The sequence below is a fragment of the Ctenocephalides felis genome, unplaced genomic scaffold (assembly GCF_003426905.1).
Source record: "Ctenocephalides felis isolate EL2017-DRISC unplaced genomic scaffold, ASM342690v1 CF-g0.4_SCAFFOLD_00845, whole genome shotgun sequence".
Lineage (NCBI taxonomy): Eukaryota > Metazoa > Arthropoda > Insecta > Siphonaptera > Pulicidae > Ctenocephalides > Ctenocephalides felis.
Genome location: NW_020536999.1, coordinates 27,571,455 through 27,596,402, shown reverse-complemented (window position 1 = coordinate 27,596,402; position 24,948 = coordinate 27,571,455). Strand labels below are relative to the sequence as shown.

Sequence of the window (24,948 nt, the reverse complement as noted above, 5' to 3'; positions counted from 1 at the left end):
ATGGTTATTAATTTATTAATTGTTGTGCTTAAATTTCTTTCAGGCACTGCTTCTATGCGTTTGACAAAGCTTCTTCGTGGAATACAGCAATTTCAAGTCAGACTATTAAAATCAAAGTGAAGAAAATATTTATTTTTTTAATAGCTAAAAATGCTGAATAAAATAAAATAAATTTAATTTCTAAATATTATATTTTTGATCTAAGAGTTTATATTATCTGAAATATGACATTTGAATCAGTTTTTAAAATAAGAATTCTAAAATTGACATAGTACTTTCACATATTTTATCACAATTTTGATCAAAATACTCTTCGAATCTTTTTAAGATTTATATGCTAGGAGTATTATAATTAAGATTAACAATTAACGAATACAAATTTCTTATTTACTCTTTGGTAATCATCATCAATTAAAATTACAAATGTTATACTTGTACATAATTATTTAAATGTTCTGAATGTTGAAACTAAAAGCCTATTTAGTTATACTCTTGTAGGAGACAAACAATAATGATGGATTCATTTTAGTTCATTTAATAATACAGATCCAAAAAAAAGAGCATGGAGGTATAAGTCAAGCCGTAATTAAAATCTTAATAATATAACAAGCGTCTGTAATAACAATGCATTTTTAGTTTGTAATGATAGCTTGAAAAAATGTTTATTGTGCTAAGTAAAGATAAGGAAAAATAAATAATATCCATTATTTAATATCATAAAGTTCAGATAAATTGATATAACCTTTCATATTTTTGTCACAACAATTGCATATCACATTGAGATCTACAGAAGAACCGTATATTTGTTTATCGATAAAGTTGTAAAATTGTTAATGTAATTAGTAAAGTAATCAAAGAGCTCAACACATTTTTTATTTTTAAATAAAAGGCCTAAGCAAGTTTTTCATTTGCTTTCTTATAAAATAAAGCAGCAAACATTACTGAAGTGCTTAGTACTGTAGAAATTATAAAATTTCCCAATAGTGTAAAATCCGCTGAATCCATATAAATAGTGTAAATACGAGCTGAAAATTTATATTTGATAATTATGTTAACAATACAAATGCAAATAACATAAGATTGACTCGGAAAATTTATTTATATCATCTGACTGTATTGTCCCTATCTGCAATTTCACTATAGTAATAAAATATATAAAAATATGTACTTACTCAGATTTGTAAATGCAGATATGAACCAAGTCAAAACACTGACCGATTCAGAATCTTTTGTACGGAGTATTTCTAAGAGTTGCACAATCTTACTGGATGCTCCAATAGGTGTACACATTGGCTTAAAAGAAAATTGATTTCATAGACGCTGTTTCTTTATAGTGAATTGAAAGTATCAAGCAATGGACACTTACCACCAATATACCAAGTACTGTTCTTGGAAGCATGTCGAAAGCTAAAACTGATGCCAATATCAAGTACCCCACAACAAAAATCAATGTATTTTTGCTGATGAGATTGTTATATAACAAAACTAGGTATATTAATATTAATTGCTGTATTAAAATTATTGGGTATTCCAGATATGATAAAAGAGCATATCTATTCACAAAATTGTACGAAAACATAATTGTGTAGCTGAAAATAAAACATAAAGTATATTCAGAGATATCAACATCATCCTCATATTATTTTTTATCAACTTTGTAGTACCTACCTGGATAATTCTAACATAAGTCCATATAAATTTATGCCTCTAGCAGATTTTTTTTCATGCAGTGTTTTAATTTGAGGTACTTTAAGAATAAAGCATATTGCTATGGTAATAAAACTTAAAATATCAGATATGATATACGCAAAACTTTTTTCGAACATTTTTAAATATTTTCACGACCAAACTGATTTTTTTACAAGGTACTGGGTATTGCTATTAATAAATTTCTTTCGTAATAACCTGCAACATGCTACAGAAATTTGATTCAAAAAATTTAACACTATTTATTTACTAGGGATCCAGAAACTGACGATTACAAATTCATGTAGTCAATTCTAAAGTTAAAATTAAAATGGAACGATAAATTGTAGACGTCAATTTCAATTTTGACATTTTTCAGTAACGTCAATTTGTGTCATTAGAATATTGTGATGACAGCTCAAAGCACCTAGTGACAGTTTCTTGAACTAATCGATAAATTATGTTTTTATAAAATCTGTTGATTGTCAAAAAAATATTGATATAAATGAAGGACAAATGTCAAACTCAACATAATTTTTGCACAAACATAAAATATTTAATATGTTTGTAGTATAAACTGTGTGAAATAGATTCATAATAATTATTTAATCTACAAGGAAACGTATATTATGCATGTGAAATGCCAATTCGTAAGAAAATAGAAAACTTACGTCAAATCGCTTTTGATCATACTTTTAGTTTAATAAATCAAACCTGCCAAAATATTTGTAAGAAATATGAATCCTATGATGATGCAACATGCGCAAAGGAAGTTTTGGAACTTAATCAGTTTTTATTTGCCAATTTATGTTCTATGTAAGGCGTCCACAATTATATTTGTTTTAATACTTATCATTCTTATTTATTGTTTTTCCAGATTTTTAGATGACATGCTACAGAAAAGGGATAAATGCTTGAATATAAAAGATCCAAGAATATTAATTGCTACTTTAACAAACCCTTTGACAAGATGTTTTAAAATGGAAACACCGAGAGATGCGTATATACCAAAACAATTTTGGATATCCTTAATTCACTCATTAAATAATTTAGTTAGTTTAGATATGGCATTGATATGTAATGATAAATTACTGAGCGTTGTAGGGAATTCATGTCCTAAGCTAGAATATATTAATGCAACTTCTAGTTATAAAAGAATTCAATCAGATTTCAATGCATTGCTGCTATCAAGGAATGTAAGTGACAAAGGTTTGCACTGTTTGTTAAGCTGCCAGCAACTACGCAAAATTGTCATAGATGAACCAAGAGGAAAATTTACTCATGGAATTACTTACAAAGGAATTGAAGAACTCATTACAAAACTTAAATTTCTAGAAGAAATAAATTTCACTGATATTGCTGCGATAATAAATAAACCTTATCTAAAAGGAGTAACATTAAAACTTAAAAATATAACTCAATTCAAAATTTCAGTCCAAAAAATAAAGATATTTGAAAAGACATGTCCAAATCTAAAATGCTTAATCTTAACAAATTTTAGTGCTGATGAGAATGAATCTTATGCTGCTTTAGACTACATGGCGGAGTCAGTAATACATTTAGAAAGTATAAAGTTATCATATTTTGGTTATAATTCAGCAGTTCAAAAATATTTTCAAATGAAAGGATCATTTCTTACTTCTATAATCTTCATTGGTGATGCAGAAAGATCAATAGCAGCTGAAGACATACATCACATAGGAAAATATTGTCCTAATCTAATGCGATTACATATAGAAAAAATAGCTTTTTTTGATAACGGTTTAACTGAAAGTGTTTATGATAAAAATATGTTTAAGTTTATAAAAACTTTACATTTGTCCGGTCTCAGATGGGATGTTGAACATATTTTACCATTATGTCTTTCTAATACTATCTACATAGAAAAAATATCACTCATAATCAATGATGAGAATTATAATGATCATAATCCTTATCGTGTTGAAAATGTTCTTGCAAAAATCTTTAACAAAAATACTGCCGCTCTGAAATCACTAGAATCACTATATTTATACAATCCTATAGCAGTGACTGTAGAATTTATAACTTTTTTACTTGCAAAATGTGATAATTTACAAGCATTGAATGTTTGGTGTGAGGATCATGAAAAATGTTCAACATTACAAAAGACTTTAATTTCTGATAATTTTGATATAAATTTCCAATATGATTTAGAATAAATCAAAAACAGATACTTATATGCTATGCATATCATATTTATTATATATTTAACAATTTGAATTATATGTTCAATTCAATATAAAGTTTAAATTAGAATCTGTTTTTTAATATTCTTTCATAATTAATTAATGTACTGAATAGTTTGCGCACCTTTTAAGAAAACCAGCCTGGCTTATTTATTTGATTGTACTTTGCGATATTTACTAATATGGAATTAGTTACTTCTTCTGCAGTTTTATTTTGCCCATAATAATCTACAAATTCACCATCAGGATTCACTAAGTACTGAATAATAGTGTGATCCACCTAGAAGATATTACTCATATTATTTATTTATTCAATAACTTGAATAACCAATAAAAGAATCAAATTAATGTAAATTGAATATCACTAACTCATTAGCTGTTCAGATTTTGCCTTATAAAATGTTATCAATGAAAGTAAATTGGAAATAGCAGGTATTTCACAAAAATAACAGAAATATTTCAATTATGAAACTATAAAATAATCTTAAAACTTATTAGAAAAGAATATTTACAATATAATCTTGATCAACATCTTTTGGTCCCAAACTGCTGTATACTCTATAAGCTTTGCAAGCTTTACTTATTTGTTCTGGACTTCCTGTTAATCCAATCAAACGATCAGAAAATTCTTTAACATACTTTCCTACAATTTCAGGTGAATCTCTATCAGGATCCACAGTTATAAATAAAGGTGTAATTTTAGGTGCATCTTTGTGTTCATCTAAGAAGAAACAATATATTACAAATGTTTTGAGATACTTCATCCTAAAGAAAATATTCATTAATAAGCACCTAAATTTTTAACAACTTTAGTCATTTTTTCTAATTCGTCTGGGCAAATATCTGGACAATGTGTGAATCCAAAGTAAATCATAAGCCATTGTCCTAAAAATTCTGTACTCTTTCTTAATTTTCCATCAGAATCCACTAACTCAAAAGATCCACCAATAGCAGCTTTACCAAGTTGGCGTTTTCTCTCTCGCAATATAGCTAAAAGTACATATTAATGCATTGATTTATTTATGAAAGTTAATTCATATTAACTTAAATTAATTAAATAAAAATTAAAATGTTAAATACAAACAATTGTATATTGCGATATTATTTTAACAAAATGAAATTTTAAATAAATGACAGTGGAACCATCAATTTCATATTAAAAAAAAAAAAACAAAAGTCTAAAAATATTCTGTTATATTGGACCAAAATACAAAATTTTATCACTGGTTTTCAAGTTAAAGAAAGCATGTCAGCTTTGTCTGAATTAGATGAATTTTTTGCCAGAAAAGATAGACGTCGCAATAAAAAATGTAATGCTATGCTTTCGACACCTGAAGATGTAGCAAGAAAATTAGGTAATAACATTCATACAAAGAAGAAACAGGTACTTTTTCCAGTAAATTCAAAATAATTGTTAGCAACTACTTCTTCATTGTTTAAATACACTAATTTCTATGCATATGTTGCAATAACAATAATTTTAAGCAGTAATTTTATTTAATAAGAGCCAAGTATATGAAAATTCAACTCTCTTTACAGTATTAAATTACTTACAGTATTAAATAAAATTCACCGATCTAAAAAGTAAGAAGTAATACACTCTGAATGAATGTATGGCTGATTTAAGTGCATAAATAGTTAAAGAATGAAAATATGTTGTTGATAAATCCCATATTACAGATGAAGAAGCTGAACGAAATGAACAAAAATTGAGAAAAGAGCAAATGAGTTCGATTTGCATTCCACAAACAAATATTGAGCAAGAATGCATTGAAATAGAAGCAGTAGAAAAAGGTGAATGGGCAGAATTTGGTGAAAATAAAAAGGACTATACTGGTCTTAAAATAGGTTTGTTGTGTTTAACTTATAATTAAATAAATTTACAAAATAGAAAGCCAAATAACTTTTAGGAAACCTCACATTTGATACAGAACAAATGCAGCCCGATTCTGATAAATCAGCCAATTCTGTAGAGAATAATTCTAATGAAGGAGAGGTAACTACTAGTGTCTGGAAAAAACTGGCAAAAAAAGAACCACCCAAGGAACAAATCCCGGTTCAGAAAGCAGAACCAGAAAAAGTAAAGGGATATAGACCACCACATCTAAGAGTAAAAATGAAACAGACAGCTCATGCCAAAAGTAAAACAGAAAGAGTCAGTCGAACTGCTCCTGACATCAATAATGAACAATTCTTTCCCACTTTAGCTAGTAACAGGTATTTTTATATTGTCAATCAATTGGTAAATTATTATTATGTATAACATGGATTGAAATCCCGTAATTGGCTTAAAGATTTCAAATTGTTATTACATATTAATAATAAATTATTAATTGTGGGTGTTGTATTCTGTAATATATATAATGATTTTTTTGCAGATAATCAGAAGCTACATATAAATCTAAATATTCAATATTTTATATAAAAATTTAATTTGTAAAACTTATTTATGTATAAAAATGATGTTTCAAATTTTGTATTATAACTTATAGATTGCATATTTTTATTATATAACTTTATACCCATTTGTTTTTCGTTTTTCACATACAACATGAACCCTAGGAGCCCTCCACCTACGCCAGCAGTGATTCCCAAAGATTTCCATGTAATAGGGCCTTTATTTTTTCCCGGCTGAGTAGCTGTCGTGGAGCTGTATCTTAATCTTGTATTCTATTATTTTTGGAAAAAAATAATTAGCAAATTGAAATCAAATTAATGATTTCATTATTTGATTTGAAATTATTATAGGTTAGAAACTTACAAAAACATTGTCCACTGTTTTATTCGCACGACGAATGTACCTCCACAGTATTTTAGACATTATGAACTGAATTTCTAAATAAATTGCAAAATTGTTTAAAGTAGAAAGAAAATTATGTGATTATGCTCTTGTACTTTGCGCATAGACAAAATAGATTGTGGTTAAATGTCACATTTGGGTTTACAGTGGTTTCCAATATTCGTTTTCTTCTAACTGACAAATAATCAATCTAGTATCGCAGAGTTAACTAAAGATGTTTTTATATAATATAATTTCACCAATAAAATTATTAATTAATTAATATTTTCAATAATGAAATTAATAAAGAGCATTTTAAGGCACTACAAAATTTAATACCATTATATTATAACAAAATAGGAAGTTTTTAATTTATTCTGCATTTAAATAATAAAAAAAAATCAATTCAGACTTCAAATTAAATATATTGCAAATTTATTTCATTCATAGCTAAAAATACAATTTTATTTGACTAGGCTCACAAAAATATTTAGCTGAAGCACATTTTAGAACATATTCTCAAATATTTTAAATAAATACCTTATTTCATATCGGCATCTAATTGAAAATCAAATATAAGCACAATGATAATTCAAAATAAAGCATAATACAATTTCAAATGTATTAAACATTTTGATAAAGATTAATTAATTAATCTACTGAGGAGTCGGAGTTAAAGCAACCACTGTAAAACGTAGCTCATCAGGATCACGAGCCATGAAACCTTGGCACACTTTGGCAGCATCCTGCAAGTTATTTTAAATTAATAAATTATTCATATACATATTTTGTATTGAAATACACATACTTCTAAGAATGTATTGGGTGTAGTAGTCCCATGATTTATAGGAAAAGATTTTCTTCCATCTGAAAAATATTTAGAACTGTTGATTATGTATTGCTTATTAGAGCTTAAACTTAAAATCAAAATATTAACCTAATTCATAAAGGTGACCATCTTTATGCACAAGAGCGACAAAATGATGATTTACAGGCTCATCTAAGCCTGGCGCATTGGTTTGACCTTCCATGGCTAATTCTTTATGAGCATTCATTATACCTTCACAAGTCTCTAAACCATTTCCACGACTTTGTGCATCAGCACTTTCAGAATCCTCTAAGAACTGTTTAAGAACGCCATCACCTAGTTGTATTCTGTAAGTTGTAATTATGTATTAATTTAAAATCTATTCAAGTCTACCATAAAAATCGGTTATCTTTCATCGGTTATCTATCTGTTCTTAACTACAAACTGTGTATATATTTGGAAATGTATATAAGAAAAAACATCTTACTGATCAGTATTGTTAGCAACACTGTGTACAAGAGCAATTGTTCCACAAGCATTATGTACAGTTTGCTTCATGTAGAAGAGATTTTTAGAAATTTCTTGCGGAGAAGCAGTCAATTTGGCATCTTCTGCTGCTCGATGTTCCTCATACTAAAATGTCACGCAATTTAAACTGCATTAATATGATGTTCTTCAACAATATAATATCAATAAATATGTATATGCAAAAGAACCAAACCTTTGCGGAACAGGGAAACAACAAAATTAAAGCTAAAACTGGACGTGGAACCCATGCTAGCATATCTGGCTCTAGAGCGTAAATGTCGACGATCGACCATTTATTTGGAACACCCAGCTTATGAAGATACTTGGTCATTACCTAAAATTAAATGTGTGTAATATTAAGTATTCAACCAGCGATGAACTTTTGTGCAATATACTTCAGGATTAGATTCGAGAGGTATCCAGGTAGTCATGTTTAACCAGATATATAAATTATACAACTAGTATTTAAATAATAACAAACACTACGACCGGTTTCAAAAACAAAACACTGTATGGAATCCTATGAGAAAGTGAGAGTGACATGCAAAACTCAAATGACTCAAATAGATACTACTGCTGCCATCTATTCACATACTAACCGACTCGATATATTTTTTGTTTATTGGTAGTGTGCATCTGTCAAAGTCAGTGAGGATACGGTTGAGTATGAGAATTTAAAAAATATAAATAGTAATTGTTAGATTGGATTAGATAACTATTTATCTTAAAGGTCGAATCAAATTAAATTCAACTTTTTTCAATCATATCTTCAGCACATTGCATTTATAATATTCAATTTATAATATATTAAACAGAGAGAATTTTTATCCTCACTGTTTTGGTCATGTTAAAAATAATAAATACATAAAATAATCTACTGTCATAATGTATTTTATACAAATTCATCATATAAAGCATTAAACCATTTTGTATTATGTGTTAGCAGCATGACTGCAAACTCAACATCATCTTCTTGTAATAAAGAATTATATAGAGCATATAATTTTTTAATATTATAAGTGCTAATTCCCATTTGCATTTGCTGAATAACTTTTTGATATCGTTCTGGATATAATGCTATATATTCCACTAGAGATATATTTTTCATTATTTGTTCAACATATTTTTGAATTATCATATGAAGAATATGTGAATATTCAGTTTCCCTAAATAATGTGTGAAACATCTTAGCGCACATTTGAAAGCAAACTTTAGATTGTAGGCTTAATAATGCAATGTTGTTTAATTCATTGGTGTCTGTGATGTTACATTCTTTGTATACGTGTGAGACAAAATTTATTATTTTATTTTCAATTATACTTGGTACAGCTAACATAATTTTTTCTGTCAAAGTGGATGATATATTCAGTTCATCTGAAAACAAAAATATTTATTAATATATATATATATATATATATATATATATATATATATGTTCAGCAAACATTAAAATTGGATTTAAAAAAAAGATATCTAACCTTTTCTGCGGAAGACTTCTTCAAGGTAGTTTTTGTAGTTCAAATTACTTTTATCAGTGTTATAAAGTGTTAAATGTCTCTCAATAATTTTATGTCGATCAGATTCTTCTACTTTTAGATTTAAAATAGCATAAACAAATGATAAATATTTTTCTTCATTTAAAGTGTACAAATTACATTTAGGGACACTACTTTCATTAAATCTTCCAAGAATAATATCATCATTTAAAAATTGATCCAGTTTTCTTTTATATATTTTTACTGTATTCTGTCCAATATCTTTTTCTATAATATGTTTTATAAAATAGGGAACAACACTTGAATTTGAGGTCCAACATGTATGACCTGGTTGAATTTCTTTACGGCAAAGTTTTCGTATCAAATCCTGAAATATTAATCATACTATTAATCTAATAAATCTAAATAAATTACTATGTTGCAAAAAATATTCTTTGAAATGACTAAGAAGCAAACAATTATCTATTATAAAAATATAATAATTAAAAATTGGCTTACCGTAACTGATTTTCTTGAAGAGTTGTTGGTACTTTTATCTTTATTATTTAAACCTATCCATGTTTCAGTTATATCTGCCGCCAAGGATTCGACTGTTGATTTAACAAGTAAATTATCGTTAATAAAAACTTGCTTATTTTGAGATAAATCAAATTTAGACATGGCAAATCTTTTGAAAAAACCTATCACAATTCATTAAACCATTCTGTGAGTATTAGTATTTACATATTTATTATTTAATTTATATATCAATTCATACGCATATATTTATATATCATGAAATTTTAAAATCAACTCCGAATGTCATATTTGACAGTTGACAATCTTGCAAAAACAGCCTTCAGGGGTGCAGGACCTTTATCCATAGACCATATACATGCATTATATATACGAGGTCTATGTCTTTATCATAATTATTTATTTTATTTAAAATTAATACATTTTTTGGCTTGAATTTGTATTCAAAAAATTAAAAGTAACTTATGTTTTAATATACTGAAAGATGTTTATTGATATAGATCAATACCTAGCAAAAATATAATGTTTAACTGCATATAGCAAAATACACGCATATTGTTTACCATCATAATTAAAATGCTTGTTTTTTTCATTTATTACCATCATCTTAATTCACAAAAGGATTGAAGATTTGATTTCTTAGCAAGATAAAAAAAAAGACAAAAGAAAAACATTTTAACATAGATTTCACTTGCTTGTGCATGTAAAATGAATCTGCATACAAATAAGTCTAGATCTAATCTGACTAAGTACTTTTCTTTTTTAATACAAATATTAAAAAGCAATGTGGATCTAAGTACATACAAATTTTATAAAATCTATATTATTGTATCCATATAAATATGGTATATAATTATCCACATTGCTTTCAGTCTACTTTTTATTCTTTCAAAAAATCTAGACATTTATTGTCATTATATCCTAAATCCAATATATCTACACATCAAATATAAAAATAGTATCACCAATAACAGGGATCACATATACAAACAGCAGTTTGAATCATTCATAACGAATAATGGGCTGTTTTTATAATCATGTAATGAAATGTTAACTAGAATTTTTAATTTAATATTTTTCAAGAATATGATGACCCCTGTTCCACAATCAAATATTTATGAACAATAAATATTGTATTCTGATGCCTATGATATATATTCATTTTCAGTAAAAGTAGACTGATATTTTTTGGACCGGCCAACCATTTTAAAAAATAGTTTACAGACATATTGACTAGAATTGATGAATTTAAGTGATTTCACATTTTGCATCTAAATGTTAGGCACCAGTGATATGATTTACCATAAATTATATAATTATAATACAGCAAATGATAATAAATAACCCATTTGCTTAAAAATCACATCACTAGAAGCAATATATCATATCAACAAAATATAATACATATTTATGTAAATATCTCGGTGTATATTGGTACATGATACTATATTTTATATAAAAGCTTATACTGATAAGATTTTATATCTAAATATTAAATATAGAATTATATCCTAATTTATACAAATATTATTAATATATGTATATATATTTATCTTAATCTCCCTAGACAAAGTTGTTTATTAATTATAAAGATAATTCACAGATCAAATTTAATTTGAAGTCCTCGGATAAGTTTCATGAACTCCCTAAATGGGTTAATTAAAGCAATAATTAATACTCAAATACCTATAAGTAGTCAAGTTTCTTTCAGACCCAAAATAAATGTGAGGTAGAACATATAAATTACTTAATTACAAATATAACGCAGTATTTTAAAATAAAATATAACATTCTTATTGAAACATTAGGATGTAATAAAATTTCTTGATTGGTGTAATTTTCTCACTTTAGTTTTTATATTAAAACCGTCTTGAAATCTGAGGGTTGCTATCTACATAAATAGAATTGTTGAATGTAACAAATTTAGGATCAATAGAAAAATCAATGTTTAAATGCAAATGCAAAATTAACACAAAAATTGTTTATAAAATAATTCAAAATCTGTAAGTAACCCTATTTACATAAGAAGAAATTAGTATTAGTGAACACAATATATTCATTAAAACATGCTTTAAAGTAATTTAATGTGATTTTTATTCCTAAGTGGAATTTTAAATGCACTTTTTCAACTTGCAACCATCATATACCAATCAAAATTTTAATGCTTTCTCTGAAATACAAAAACCTCATTTTTCAAATTACTACAGAGCGTTACGGGCAAAAAAATCTTGTTGAAGAATAGAATAGTCTTTACAAGCAAAGTCACAGTTTCTCAAAATTGATTTTTCTTTTACTAAAGATAAAATTTTAGATCTCTAATACAAGTTTTAACAACAGTCTTAGTAAATTAAGAAATTCTTTAAAAATAATTTTGATTGAATTCCTATTTATAGATACTAAGAATTACTTCATGCGTTGTGTACATTTTTGTCAGTACAATAAATATAAAGAACGCAACATAAGATATGATTTTAATTGTTTCGATAACTTAATCCATTTATATCACATTTAACCAATTTTTGGTATATATATATCCATGAAATTAAAGAAACATATCACATTTTGTTTTAAGAGTAAACATGCCAAAATCAATATTTATTGTATCAACAAATTATGTGCACAAAATTCGAAATTTGGTCAAAGAGTTTTATCACTCATTAGCTCCCCAGGAATATGAATGTATACCACTATTAGTTACTATTATTTGACCTATTTTAACTAACATACATACATAATGATTAAAATTATAATTGAAACCAGTCTAAAAACTACCAATGTTCAAAGGATATTGGCGTTTTATTAAGTGCTTCAAATTAACTGCAATTTAGTTAACATTAAAATATTAAGATTGAAAGCAAAACCACCAACAAATCTAAGAATAAAACAAACGCTGCCTTTTCATAAAAATCTACAAGAGCACATCAGCCTTGAGTTTTTGTAAACTTCTGATTTCTTTATGCTCTTCCATTAAAGATTTCACCAAATTATTAGTTATATCTATCTAATTTTTGGATTGATTTATCAAAGCTGAATCATTTCACCATAGAGAATAAATAAACAATATATGCATTATTTAATAGTTACTACTAAAACATTATCAAAATTTTCAAAATCATTTGTTGAAACAAAACTCAGCTAGTTGGTAGATGCGACATTTCATAACCATAACGCTTAATTACATTGTCCATTCCATTTGTGATTTTATAATGTTTATTTTTGATCAAATTGTCATTTTTGTTTTCAAAAATATTTGTGTGTTTTCCATCCAAACAACTGGCTTGCATAATGATAGATATATCACTATTATTTGTATCACTATTTGTAAATCCATTATAAATGGGTTTAACCAACATTTCGAGCCCTGCGGATGGAGTAATATTTAAATTATCATCTACAGTTTCGTGAACATTACTTTCTTTCACAAAAAAGTTATTTAGGACATTATTAGTATCCAAAGGAACCTGCACTTTTTTTTCAACACTAATACTGGAATAACTAGGCGAATTTTGGACAGAAGTATTATTCGATTGTTCCACGAAATGTTCGCACAGCGGCGGCCATCTCGTATCCCTGCGCAAGTGATCTTCAATAGCTAAAAATTTTCGACGAGATTTATGTATATTATGCCATCTTGGTCTTAGTTTATTAAATACTAAATATTCCACAATAAATACTTCTATGAAAACCGCAATAAGAAAATGCAGTAGGCCATAAGTGACAATGTATAACCGAAAACGAAAACTGTCCGGTACAACCAAATTCATAAAGTTTGCGATTGCTTCGTAAGGAATTAATGTAAGATATATTGTAAAACCTGTCATAAATATGCAAGATATCATGAATCCATAATTAGAAAAAATTGATTTTCTATAAGGAGCTCCTTTAGAGAACACTATTGCCAAAATAATATATTGAAAGCTGGATATAGAAAATATGGCATAATTTTCATTACATCCAACAGAATTCTTATCTGGTTTCTCTGCTCCATTAAACGGCACATACCATGGCTCATTTATTATGTGGAAAAATGCCGTCATTTGAAAACCAATCACCAACAGCATTTGCAATATCAAAGATAGTATAGGACTCAAAGACATCAATGAATTCAACGGTTTTTGCTTTACTAGTGGTCCTGAGTACGCCTCTGTTTTCCCAAAAAAGAATGCAAATACAGATATCATGAATAGATCAATATACAAAAATTCTATATCTGTCAAATTTGAATCAATGGAATATAGAATCATAACGGAGACAAATTGAGTCAAAGAGTAAGCGGCCATGTATTTAAAGATGCCAAAACTAGTAACAAGAGCACAACGACCCTCTTTTATGACGCGGGGCACACATCCAATGGTTGGATTTTTAGATGTGAATGGTGATGCTACTGAACTTTCCGCCTCTGACAGAGAAATTCCAGTGTGAGCCGCTTTCAAGGCTCCGCAATCATTAGCACCATCTCCGCACATGGCTGAAAGTTAGCAAAATAGTATATCAATTAATAAAATAATATGTTTTGAATAACAAAAGAAAAAATGTTTTAAGCAAATATAATTATCATACAGATTATTATATAACTCACCAACATAGTATCCAAGTTTTTGAAGCTCCAGAACCAGCTGCTGCTTCTGATCAGGCGACATTCTTGCAAAAATTGCTCCTCGGGTTATTAGCATTGGTAATATATCTGGATAATGCTCTCTGACAATTGACCATATTTTTCCAGTAATGGCAAATCTATAATTATTTGTTGATATTTCATTCTGATAAGACTGGGGATTTACAAGTCCTGCCTCAACATCCCTGGTTTGGGTACAGGATTCTACTGTATCCATACTGATGACACTATCTGATTTTGTCATTAATGATGATTCTTCATTTCCCTATAAAAAAAAAAACATTTTTTTTTAATATATCAAAATATATTTTAGATATAAACATTATATCGAACTTACATCCGTTTGACTTCTTGATCCTGGAGCTAATGTGTAGTATAATTGTGGAATTCTTGTATGTTCATTAGTAGCATTAACTGTTATAACTCCTTGAGATGGACCAATTATACCACAATCTTTACCAACACTGATAGCTGTCAAGATATTATCTCCTGCACAATAAATAAATATATTTGCTATATGCTTATTCAATCTTTTGCTTGAAGTTCAAAGTTTTAAAAATAAGAACACTAATATACCTGTCACCATAATAATCTTCACATCAGCATCTATTAAGTTCTCTATCACTTTTGTCGTGTCAGCTTTAAGTCTATTTTCTAAAATTATTAAACCTAAAAAGGTCAATTCACTTTCTGCAACATCTCTAGACATTTTTTGGATCTTCAAATAAGAAACTTTCTTTTCTAAATTTTTGTAAGCTAATGCAATTACTCTATAGCCTTCTTGTGTGTATTTTTCTAAAACTATTGAAAAATCATCTGGAATGGTAGAAGGTTTACATAGTGTAGATAGCATCTCTGGAGAACCCTTGCAATACACCTTAAAATGATTATCACTCAGAGTACGAGTCACAACAGACATTCTTTGTAGAGAACTGGAGAACGGAAATTCACGAACTATGCCAATTTCTAGGGGTATTTCATCCAAAACAACATTTTCTACAAGTTAAAATATTAAATAAAATATATGATGATGCATGTTACTATAAAAGATTAGTGATAACTATTTAGGAATAATTTAAACATTCTTTCATAATATTATTATTAAATTTCACCTGTCATGGGAGGACGGACCACAGTAGGAAACAACATATCAAATTTAGTATCATCAGCTACATTATGCTCTTGCAATATCCATTTTGTTGACTCAAACATCTAAAAATAAAAAAAAACAATTATAATATTTGTGTCAAATAATTATGAATTTAATTACTAATAATACCTTTAAATCAAGCGGGTCACCAGACATTTGTCCATCAATCATAGTGATTGAATGACAAGAGACCATTCCAAATAATAAATCATTCTGAGGATGCTGTTCGATATTTTTAAATGGCAATTGAAAATATTTGTTAAATGTAGGTACCACACCCCACATGTCTAAACCATCTTCAGTCAATGTCCCAGTCTATCAAAATAATGGATAATAGGTAGTCAGATTTGATTTATGCATTACAATTAATTACAAAACATCATTGTGTAAAAATTTAAATCTAACCTTATCAAAACAAACACAATCAATACTTCCAGATACATTGATAGTTCTAGGAGAAATGCAATAAATTCCATTATTTTGCAACCTTCTTTGAGCATACATCCTGCCTACAGTCATAGCTGCTGGTAAAGCTGGTGGAACTACTATGGTTATTAAATCCAAAGATTCTATAGCAATATCATGTACAGATACACCTCTCATTACCTAATGAAAAAATGTTTTAGATGATTTTTTTATACATTTAAAAAAATTGATTGATCATTTCACAAAACTGACATTTCAAGGATAACTTACTTTAGTAATGACAGTGTATATGAATCCTAATCCAGCAATTCCAGCCAACATGGCTATAAATCTATAAGAGTCTCTTTCAAACTTATAGTCTACTGGTGGTGGGTACATTATAGACCTAACCAAGCCTCCTTTCGCTGTTATTGTACCTGTAGAAATTACAACAGCCAAAACTTTCTCATTTCCAAAATACCTTGTTTGAATAACTCTGGTTCCACAAAACAATGTGTGCCTAGCATGCTCTTTAGTATCATAGTTGACATTGTGTTTTGGAGGCAAAGGTGTTTTAGTCACAGGTACACTTTCTCCTATTAATACATAATATTATATTATAAATATTTATCAATCATAAGTAATGAATTTCTACATATTCCATTTGTCTTACCAGTGAGCATAGATTCGTTCAATATGCAATTGCCAGTCAATAACACTGCATCACAATGCATAATACAACCATGAGATGGGATTTCCAAAACATCACCAGGAACAAGGAATTCAGTCCCAATCACTTCGGACTGTTCAGTACCACCTCTTAAAACCGTAACAGTATCACTGCTATGCACTGTACTGCGCAAGGCCCTTTGGTTCTAAAAAGTATATGTATATAAACTTTTGTTACATTATACACAGAGATTAGAAGTAGAATTTTGCTTTACCTGTCTCGTTTGAATAATTGACATAGAAATCCCAAAAATAGACATGATTAAAATAGCCATAGCATAATAAATATAGTTATCAGCAAACCACAAACAAAATGAAAAAACTTGGAATACGTAGAAAGGGTTTAAAACTTCCAGACACAATAATGTTATTACACTGCTCACTGGAATTACTATTTCATTAGAACCATACACTAAACGCCTAAAAATAAAAATAAATAGAAAAGTATATAAGTTGAAAATACTTATATGCTTTAACATGTAAATACCTAGAATATTGTTGATGAGCACTCAAACCTCTCTGTTGGTGCAGTAATGTTGTAGGAACATCTTTGTCCAAACCCATTAATTTTTTGAACTGAGCTGTTTCTCTATCCCAAATGTAACATAATTTTTTGCAATAAAATCTTCTAATTATCGATGTATCTGAATTTATTAAATATTACATGTTTTAAAATAACGAATGCTATTTATTTATTGTTTCCAATGTTATTTATACAAACCTCGAAATACACCATTCGATGTATGCACTGAAAATTCTAAATTATCGACATCGCGTATTGGACCATTTTGAGAGAACATTTTTTGTTTATAATCTTCCCTGTAATAATGATAAAGTTAATTGAAAGTTGAAAAAGTCATGCAATAAACTTTTACATATTTTGTTGAGCAACTAATAAATGATAATTGAACGTACCGGTATGTCCATAACATTTCTTTTATATAACTAAATTATATCATACAGGTTAATTTATGATTTAAATGAAGCAAAATTTAATGCTGAGTAAAAATAATCACATATCCTTTCATTTGGATCTATCCATTGTTAATCAATTTTCTTAACGCGAAATGAATAAGTTATTTATATGAAAATTGAAAAACTCACACAAAATCCTCGCATCGTACAGTCTCGACTGATTTAACATAGTAGATGGTATGTTTATCATTATATCGCTCAATAATTAAAACTTTCGATGCTTCGGCAAGAGAGCAGGGTGCATGCGTCGCGAAAAGATACCAATGCTTAGACCAGTGCATCAGGAGACGCAACACACCAGCCGTGAGCACGATGGCTGTCCAGCACAGCGCCGTGCGCACTATAGATCTGCGGTAACCTTCGATAGACAATTCATCTTCCTCGCCGCGATTTAGCACGCCCCTGGTGCTCACCACTGCAGGGTCTAAGGAAAAAGAGAACAATGACTTCATTTATATTATATAATGAAAATTGAATTTACGCGAAATATCCGCATGAATTGTGTAATAACAATTAACTGTTCTATTTATGAACTAGTGAGGTGTACGGCATCGTGCCTTAAGAGAAATTGCTAGAACTTCCCGTACCGTAATTAAAAATCTCGGTGCGAAACCCAAAAAAAGTTACACAAAATGTGTACACATTATTAAAATCTCTATAAAATATCTGATAATTTTATGTACATATGTCCAATAAACATTTTTGACCGCCAACTTACATTTTTTAACTACTTTTTATTGAGAGTCCATAACTGGACCTGCTTTCCTAAAAATTTAATCAGTTGTTCATCTTGTCAATACAAGTAAAATGTTTTTTAATTATTAAAATCGGTCGCTTCGTTCTCTTAAAAACTGAGTTACCGTTTATGGCACTTTTTCCCCGTATCTTTGGAACTGCTAGAACTACCTTAGCCAAAAATCAGCACGTCTTCATATCAATACGAATTGAATGTTTTTTTAATTATTCAAATCGGTTGATCGGTGTTCCCGAAATCGTCGACGAAAATTTGTATCCGTACACGCACACCACACACACATTCATTTTTTCTAAAGATATATAAATCTTAAATATTTCGTTTTCGATTTTTTTGCGATTACTATAACTCGCCCTACAGGAAGTTTAAAATGTATCAAAAATATATAATATAAAATTTACTTACACATTTACTTTAGTATCAGTTATGTTACTATTGTACTTAGTAACAACTTAAAGCAAACTTAAAAACTAATCCAATCATCTACTTACAAAAAAAGGAATGTGGAAAATATTATTTATTTTGAATAAAAGAACTAAAAGCAAAAAGTTCATAAAATATTTGTGGTCAGTATTCTTAAGGGGGTTGTTCGTTTTTTGTTAGAAAAAATACAAGGTATTTGTTTTTGATCTTATCGAAATGTATTTATCATAGAGACATGCGGTTTTTTTTTAAACAAAAATTACAAGATCATGGAATATTAAGAATTTTTTTATTATTTTTTTTCGCCGTCATTTTTTAACCAGGGGGCACCAAAGTGGGTATTGCAAAATCGATCTCTTTTGCGGTGCCACAGATAAATCTGTTGCGCATCGCCTGAAACAAAAAAAAAGAAACTACGTTGAAGAAGTAGGTTGCATCCAGTCCCTCTACCAAAATGGAAGAAAAAAAGTGTTAAAAAGGGCCTTTTTTGGGACGAGAAGCTTCGCAAAATTTTTTTGCGTAATGTTATAAAATCGTTTGAGGTAGGGGGACTAGGTATTGCAGTGGTGAACAAATTAAAAAAAATGCAAGTCGATCTGATTTGTAGTTTTTTTTTTAAATTTGTGGCACCGCCATGAAAAAAGTCAATTTGAGAAAATGTATTTAAAGTTTTCAATATAATGTACTAAATACACCATCATTTGATTTAACCATGGTGTTTAAAGAATGCTGACACATTAAAAAGGTCACGCGCATGAGGTATTATGATGAAAAAGAGAGCAGCTGGCATATAATAGCTGTTAAAAAGATGAAAAAGAAACGGTTTCTGAAGATCATACATATAGAGATATATATAATTATAACTTCGTCAAAAAATAGATATTGAGATGATTTTTTTTTTTAAATAATTCTAAGGTTTTTAGCTTTCATAATATTGAAAAATCTCAAAATTGAAAAAAATAAAAAAAAAACGAACAACCCCCTTAAAACACATATGCCATACATTAAACATATGCCAGTGTAAAAGAATTTTTTTAAAGAATGCAACTATAAGACTTCTATAAAACATTTAAACAATATGCGTTAATAGATTCCAGTGATTGCAAATAAAAAACATTTCAGAGCCTTTTCTACTATGTAGAACATCTTAAATGGAATTTAAGTTATTTAAAAACAAAATTCTTATCGCGTATTATTACATCTCATTAACCATAATTCTTGCCGCCGATTCGATTTAATTAGTGTAGTTATCTTTATCAATATTATACTGACAAATTATTATCTTCATATGCACCTGATAATAACTTATAAAATTACCAGAGAAAACAATTTATACATTTTCGAAATTATAATACGTTTTAAAAAAGATTTCTCGATAACTATGATTAATCCTTAACAATTAAAATAGAGAAGTTAAAATTGAATACATTTTTAAATTTACTTTCAGTACTATCTAACTTTGTATGCTATTATGTATAAAATTACTGTAAACTCAGCTCCTTCGAATTAATCTTTTTGTCCATTATAACATTTGCATAAAAATTCATTCGCTAAACAATTTATTTTGAATGTGTGTTTTTTCTATATATAGCAAAGGATATAGATTTACATATTCCAGAGATAAAATATAATAATATATCAAATGTGCATGTGCTTTAATAAATCAGTATAAATCTTCTTCTGATTTTTGTTTAAATAGTATCACATTCATTAAAAGGTTTCAGTCATGCACACGTATTACAAGTAGTATTCTAAGAATTAAGATAAATGGGCTACAATTTTGGCAATTGTAAAGATTCATATAAATACCACTAACATATTTATAGCATAGTTATTTAAGTATTTATAGTAAAGTAGTAGTTTAATAACCTGAATTACTCATTAAATTGGATTAGTTGCTAAAGATAGAGCATTTTCACCATAGATGTAATAATTATTATATTCATCGGTACTACTTCAACATAGAAATAAAATTATACATTAATTTATACAAATATATATATATATATATATATATATATATATATATATATCACAAAGTAGTTAACATGATGTTGAGATATATGAATTCTTTTAGGGTGATACATCAAAGAATAAACCAAATATGTATAAATTAATTTTTAACTCCCAAACATTTCGACATACAATTTAATGCCATCATCAGTAGATATTGAAATTGGTATCTCACATCAAAGAATGTGTATACAGCACAAAAGTTAGCACTAAAATTAATACAATAACTTATGCGACCATATGAACATGCATCTCGGACAATGTAGCTATTACAAGATAATTTGCAATAATATCTTAATTCTATTTACATTTTTGTTGAACAATTTTCATTGTTTTACCTATTTACACAAATGGAAAAAAATCATGTTTATTGACAAGTTAGTAATGTTAGTGCTAACATTTGTGCTGTATATACATATATTTTGTTTCAATTTCAATATGATCATGACATTAAATTGTTCGTCAAAACGTGTGGAAATTTAAGATTAAATTATATATTATATATATATATATATATATATATATATATATATATATATATGTATAGTATTGTCACTTGCCAATGCAAGGAATAGTTGATGTTTTATATTAAAAAGTCAAAATATAGTTTTAAATAAAATATTAAAGAATGTTTAGTAATAAGTAACTGTTATTGAAATTACACTGATGATGAGGCACACCTTGGTCTCGAAACGTTTGTAATCATAAAATAAAGTTATGTTAAACAAATCTGAGTGTTGTTTTGTTCATATTAAACAATTAATATTCGTTCCACTCATATCATAAAATTCTATATATATGTATATATATATATATATATATATATATATATATATTATATATATATATATATATATTGTGGGGTAATATATATTGATAAACTGTTACATATTTTTCAAATAAAATTTTAAGATACCGTAATGGATTAATATTATTCACCTCTAAGTAACTCTGTTGCTTGCTCTATATTCGCTTGTTCATCCACCATATGTCTCAAGCTATTTCGACCACCAGCCAAATTTCTGTATTGACTCAACCGTGACGGTGAAGTAGGCATGATTAGGCAGTGATTAGAATATCGTTACAAACAAAGAGACAAATATGATTTAACACTTCACGTTTAAAAGCTCTCTATTACTCTAGAGATTGTAGTATGATTAACATTCAATATAATACAATTTAAAATCTATCTATCCAGACATTTGCAATGAAATGAGTTTATTGGTATAACTTTTCTAACACTGACTATAGGCTTAAGGAAATGCTACCTAGTAAAAACACAGTTCAGAGGCGCAAAAATCCTTGTAGCACTCAACACAATAATTGTTCTCAAGTAATAAAATGCGCAGAGCGGCTGTCAAAGACATTGATCATCAAACATCAGGATCGCTTTCAAGCAGCGTCAGACGGACCCCAATAAATGTCAGTCCCCCGGATCGGGCTTAACCCTCCATCCGACTTGTGGTACCGGGGTCTGCAGTCTGCAGGAAGGCATAGCACTAACCGAAGAAGTATTGTTTAATTGTTTTTGATTCTCTGCCACAATTCCAATGTGTCCGAATCGGTCTACTCGACGACAGGCCTCTAAACCTTGATACTCCTTAAGACAGCCCAGAGATTTCTCAGAAAACATAACGCGTGCAAGGTTTGATTCACAAGACCGATCCGTTTTCTAAGACAGACCGTGATTCATTAATGTCGATTCTAAGTATTCGACAAAATATCCACTGACACACTCCACTAGGTATGAAATTTGCTCAAACGAAATCGTGAGAGTCTACTCATAAAAAATTGCACCAGAGTTCAATGATCAGATTAAACTTTTATTAATCAGCTTATTAATGGGACTTCTAACAAGAGCAGGCAACGTGATATGTTCTGTAAAAATACACATGATTAGGCCAAAACGAGCCGTGAGGAGAAACACAATACACTGTCTTTTACGGTAGACGAAGCACAAATGATGTAATGCAACAACTTGTAGGCCCACCTCCTATGAGTTCAAACAACGAACATTTCTGTTTAATATTTACAAAGAATTTACGACAATGCACCAGCAGCGGAAACTGTTTTGAGTTATAAGAAAATTCAACAATACACAATAAAGCGTATGAACAATTGCCAGTTTGGAAGTTATGACAGAACTGCTGAGAGAAGCGAATTGACCGTGACAGCCATATTGCAACGTGCGCCCGTACTACATATGATATCCCATTCGCGGGAGCGAGACGGCTGCATGATCACGGCATTCACGGCGCGGCGGCCGGCTTGAGCGCAGGCGCCGATCCGAGACGCACACAGGAACGGCGGCATATGGGAAATATTGCTCTACGGGTCGCTCTCTTCCTATTACTCTATTACCAGTGGCGGATTCAGGGGGTGGGTCACGGGGGTCATGATCCCCCCCCTGAGCTTGTCTTAAGACTTAAATAGAACACTAATTCAGCAATAAAATTACTTCATAATGATTTTATTTATGTACTTTGTTGCCAAATTTTATAACTTCAATATGTAACTTATTACAGACAAACGGCGGAGTCAAAGACTCCTAAAATCTAACATACTCATTGAGAACTATAATTTAATTATGTGACCCCCCCTGGAGCCAAAGCTGGATCCGCCACTGTCTATTACAATTACTAACTCCCACGTCCATTCTGAGGAAACTGTTGCGGAAAACCGTCTTTTACACTTCCACGTATTAGATCCTGTTATCCTGATCCACCCGGGGCATCTGATATTGTTTTTTAGGAGTATGATTTAACAAAAACATGAAAATCCAAAAAAGTAGACAATTTCAATCATAGATAATTCAATTTGTATATAATTTCAATCAATTTCTTGGCAATTGTTGCCTAAAAATCTAAAATTTTCATAAAATATGTTTTTGTAATTATTATAACTTAAGGGGTTGTTCGTTTTTTTTCGATTTTGAGATTTTTTGATATTATGAAAGCTAAAAACCTTAGAATTATTTTCAAAAACAAATCATCTCAATATCTATTTTTTTGACGAAGTTATAGATATATATATCTCTATATGTATGATCCTCTGAAAGCGTTTTTTTATCGTTCCGCGAGCTATTGTATGCCAGCTGCCTCTTTTTCATTATAATACCTCATGCACATGACCTTTTTAATGTATCAGCATCTTTGAACACCATGGTGTATTTAGTACATTAAATTAAATGGTGTATTTAGTACATTATATTAAAAACTTTAAATACGTTTTTCTCAAATTGACTTTTTTCAATGCGGTGCCACAAATTAAAAAAAAACTACAAGTCGGATTGACTTGCATTTTTTTTTAATTTGTTCTTCACTGCAATACCTAGTCCTCCTACCTCAAACAACTTGATAATATTGGGCAAAAAATTTTGCGAAGCTTCTCGCCCAAAAAAAGGCCTTTTTTCACACTTTTTTGTAAATAGCTGCCATTTTTTTCCTTCTTGATTTTTTTCTTTCATTTTGGTAGGGAGACTAGATTCAAACTTCTTCAACGAAGTTTCTTTTTTTTTGTTTCAGGCGATGCACAACGGATTTATCTGTGGCACCGCAAAAGAAATCGATTTTGCAAGGCCGACTTTGTCGCCCCCTGGTTAAAAAATGGCAGCGAAAAAAAAGAAAATTTCGTAATATTCTATGATTTTGCAATTTTTGTTTTAAAAAACCGCATGTCTCTATGATAAATACATTTCGAGAAAAACAAAAACGAATATCTTGCATTTTTTGTAAAAAAAACGAACTACCCCCTTAAGAAGTCAATTTTAATTCAGCCTCTCTATAACGCTATGTAATTCATATGATGTATTGATATCCGTTCTATAGTGGGGCCACATTCTTGATTAATTAATTAATTAAAGTG

At 28.9% G+C, this 24,948-nt stretch overlaps 6 protein-coding genes across 6 annotated transcripts; 1 reads left to right on the top strand and 5 right to left on the bottom strand.

The window, feature by feature from the left end:
• Positions 1-891: 891 nt before the first annotated feature.
• Positions 892-1,829, bottom strand: LOC113381347 (PQ-loop repeat-containing protein 3-like; the record flags this gene model as incomplete). The annotated part of the gene is made up of 4 exons (XM_026620295.1): positions 892-1,025; positions 1,173-1,293; positions 1,367-1,589; positions 1,669-1,829. Coding segments are annotated over 4 exons (639 nt in total), but the record flags the coding sequence as incomplete, so codon positions are not given.
• A 450-nt stretch (positions 1,830-2,279) lies between these two features.
• On the top strand, positions 2,280-3,866 carry LOC113381337. The gene is made up of 2 exons (XM_026620288.1): positions 2,280-2,502; positions 2,564-3,866. The coding sequence occupies exons 1-2, from the start codon at positions 2,327-2,329 to the stop codon at positions 3,864-3,866; spliced, it is 1,479 nt and encodes a 492-aa protein (XP_026476073.1). The 5' UTR covers positions 2,280-2,326.
• Positions 3,867-3,970: 104 nt separating this feature from the next.
• On the bottom strand, positions 3,971-6,862 carry LOC113363391 (protein SCO1 homolog, mitochondrial-like). The gene is made up of 5 exons (XM_026605888.1): positions 6,655-6,862; positions 6,416-6,563; positions 4,686-4,883; positions 4,406-4,614; positions 3,971-4,173 (listed from the first exon to the last, which is right to left on the bottom strand). Exons 1-5 carry the CDS (start codon positions 6,712-6,714, stop codon positions 4,021-4,023), a joined length of 768 nt encoding a protein of 255 aa, XP_026461673.1. The 5' UTR covers positions 6,715-6,862; the 3' UTR covers positions 3,971-4,020.
• Positions 6,863-7,149: 287 nt separating this feature from the next.
• Positions 7,150-8,523, bottom strand: LOC113363329 (ubiquitin carboxyl-terminal hydrolase-like). Its single transcript, XM_026605824.1, has 6 exons — positions 8,404-8,523; positions 8,202-8,342; positions 7,968-8,113; positions 7,610-7,827; positions 7,481-7,539; positions 7,150-7,418 (listed from the first exon to the last, which is right to left on the bottom strand). The coding sequence occupies exons 1-6, from the start codon at positions 8,437-8,439 to the stop codon at positions 7,329-7,331; spliced, it is 690 nt and encodes a 229-aa protein (XP_026461609.1). The 5' UTR covers positions 8,440-8,523; the 3' UTR covers positions 7,150-7,328.
• A 377-nt stretch (positions 8,524-8,900) lies between these two features.
• Positions 8,901-10,286, bottom strand: LOC113381326. The gene is made up of 3 exons (XM_026620279.1): positions 10,003-10,286; positions 9,487-9,871; positions 8,901-9,382 (listed from the first exon to the last, which is right to left on the bottom strand). The coding sequence occupies exons 1-3, from the start codon at positions 10,162-10,164 to the stop codon at positions 8,901-8,903; spliced, it is 1,029 nt and encodes a 342-aa protein (XP_026476064.1). The 5' UTR covers positions 10,165-10,286.
• Positions 10,287-12,590: 2,304 nt separating this feature from the next.
• On the bottom strand, positions 12,591-23,262 carry LOC113374008 (probable cation-transporting ATPase 13A3). Its single transcript, XM_026614265.1, has 14 exons — positions 22,024-23,262; positions 18,024-18,318; positions 17,641-17,738; positions 17,407-17,563; positions 17,135-17,339; positions 16,864-17,065; positions 16,482-16,786; positions 16,191-16,391; positions 15,915-16,100; positions 15,748-15,847; positions 15,212-15,631; positions 14,973-15,124; positions 14,600-14,900; positions 12,591-14,488 (listed from the first exon to the last, which is right to left on the bottom strand). The coding sequence occupies exons 1-14, from the start codon at positions 22,139-22,141 to the stop codon at positions 13,152-13,154; spliced, it is 4,077 nt and encodes a 1,358-aa protein (XP_026470050.1). The 5' UTR covers positions 22,142-23,262; the 3' UTR covers positions 12,591-13,151.
• Positions 23,263-24,948: the final 1,686 nt, after the last annotated feature.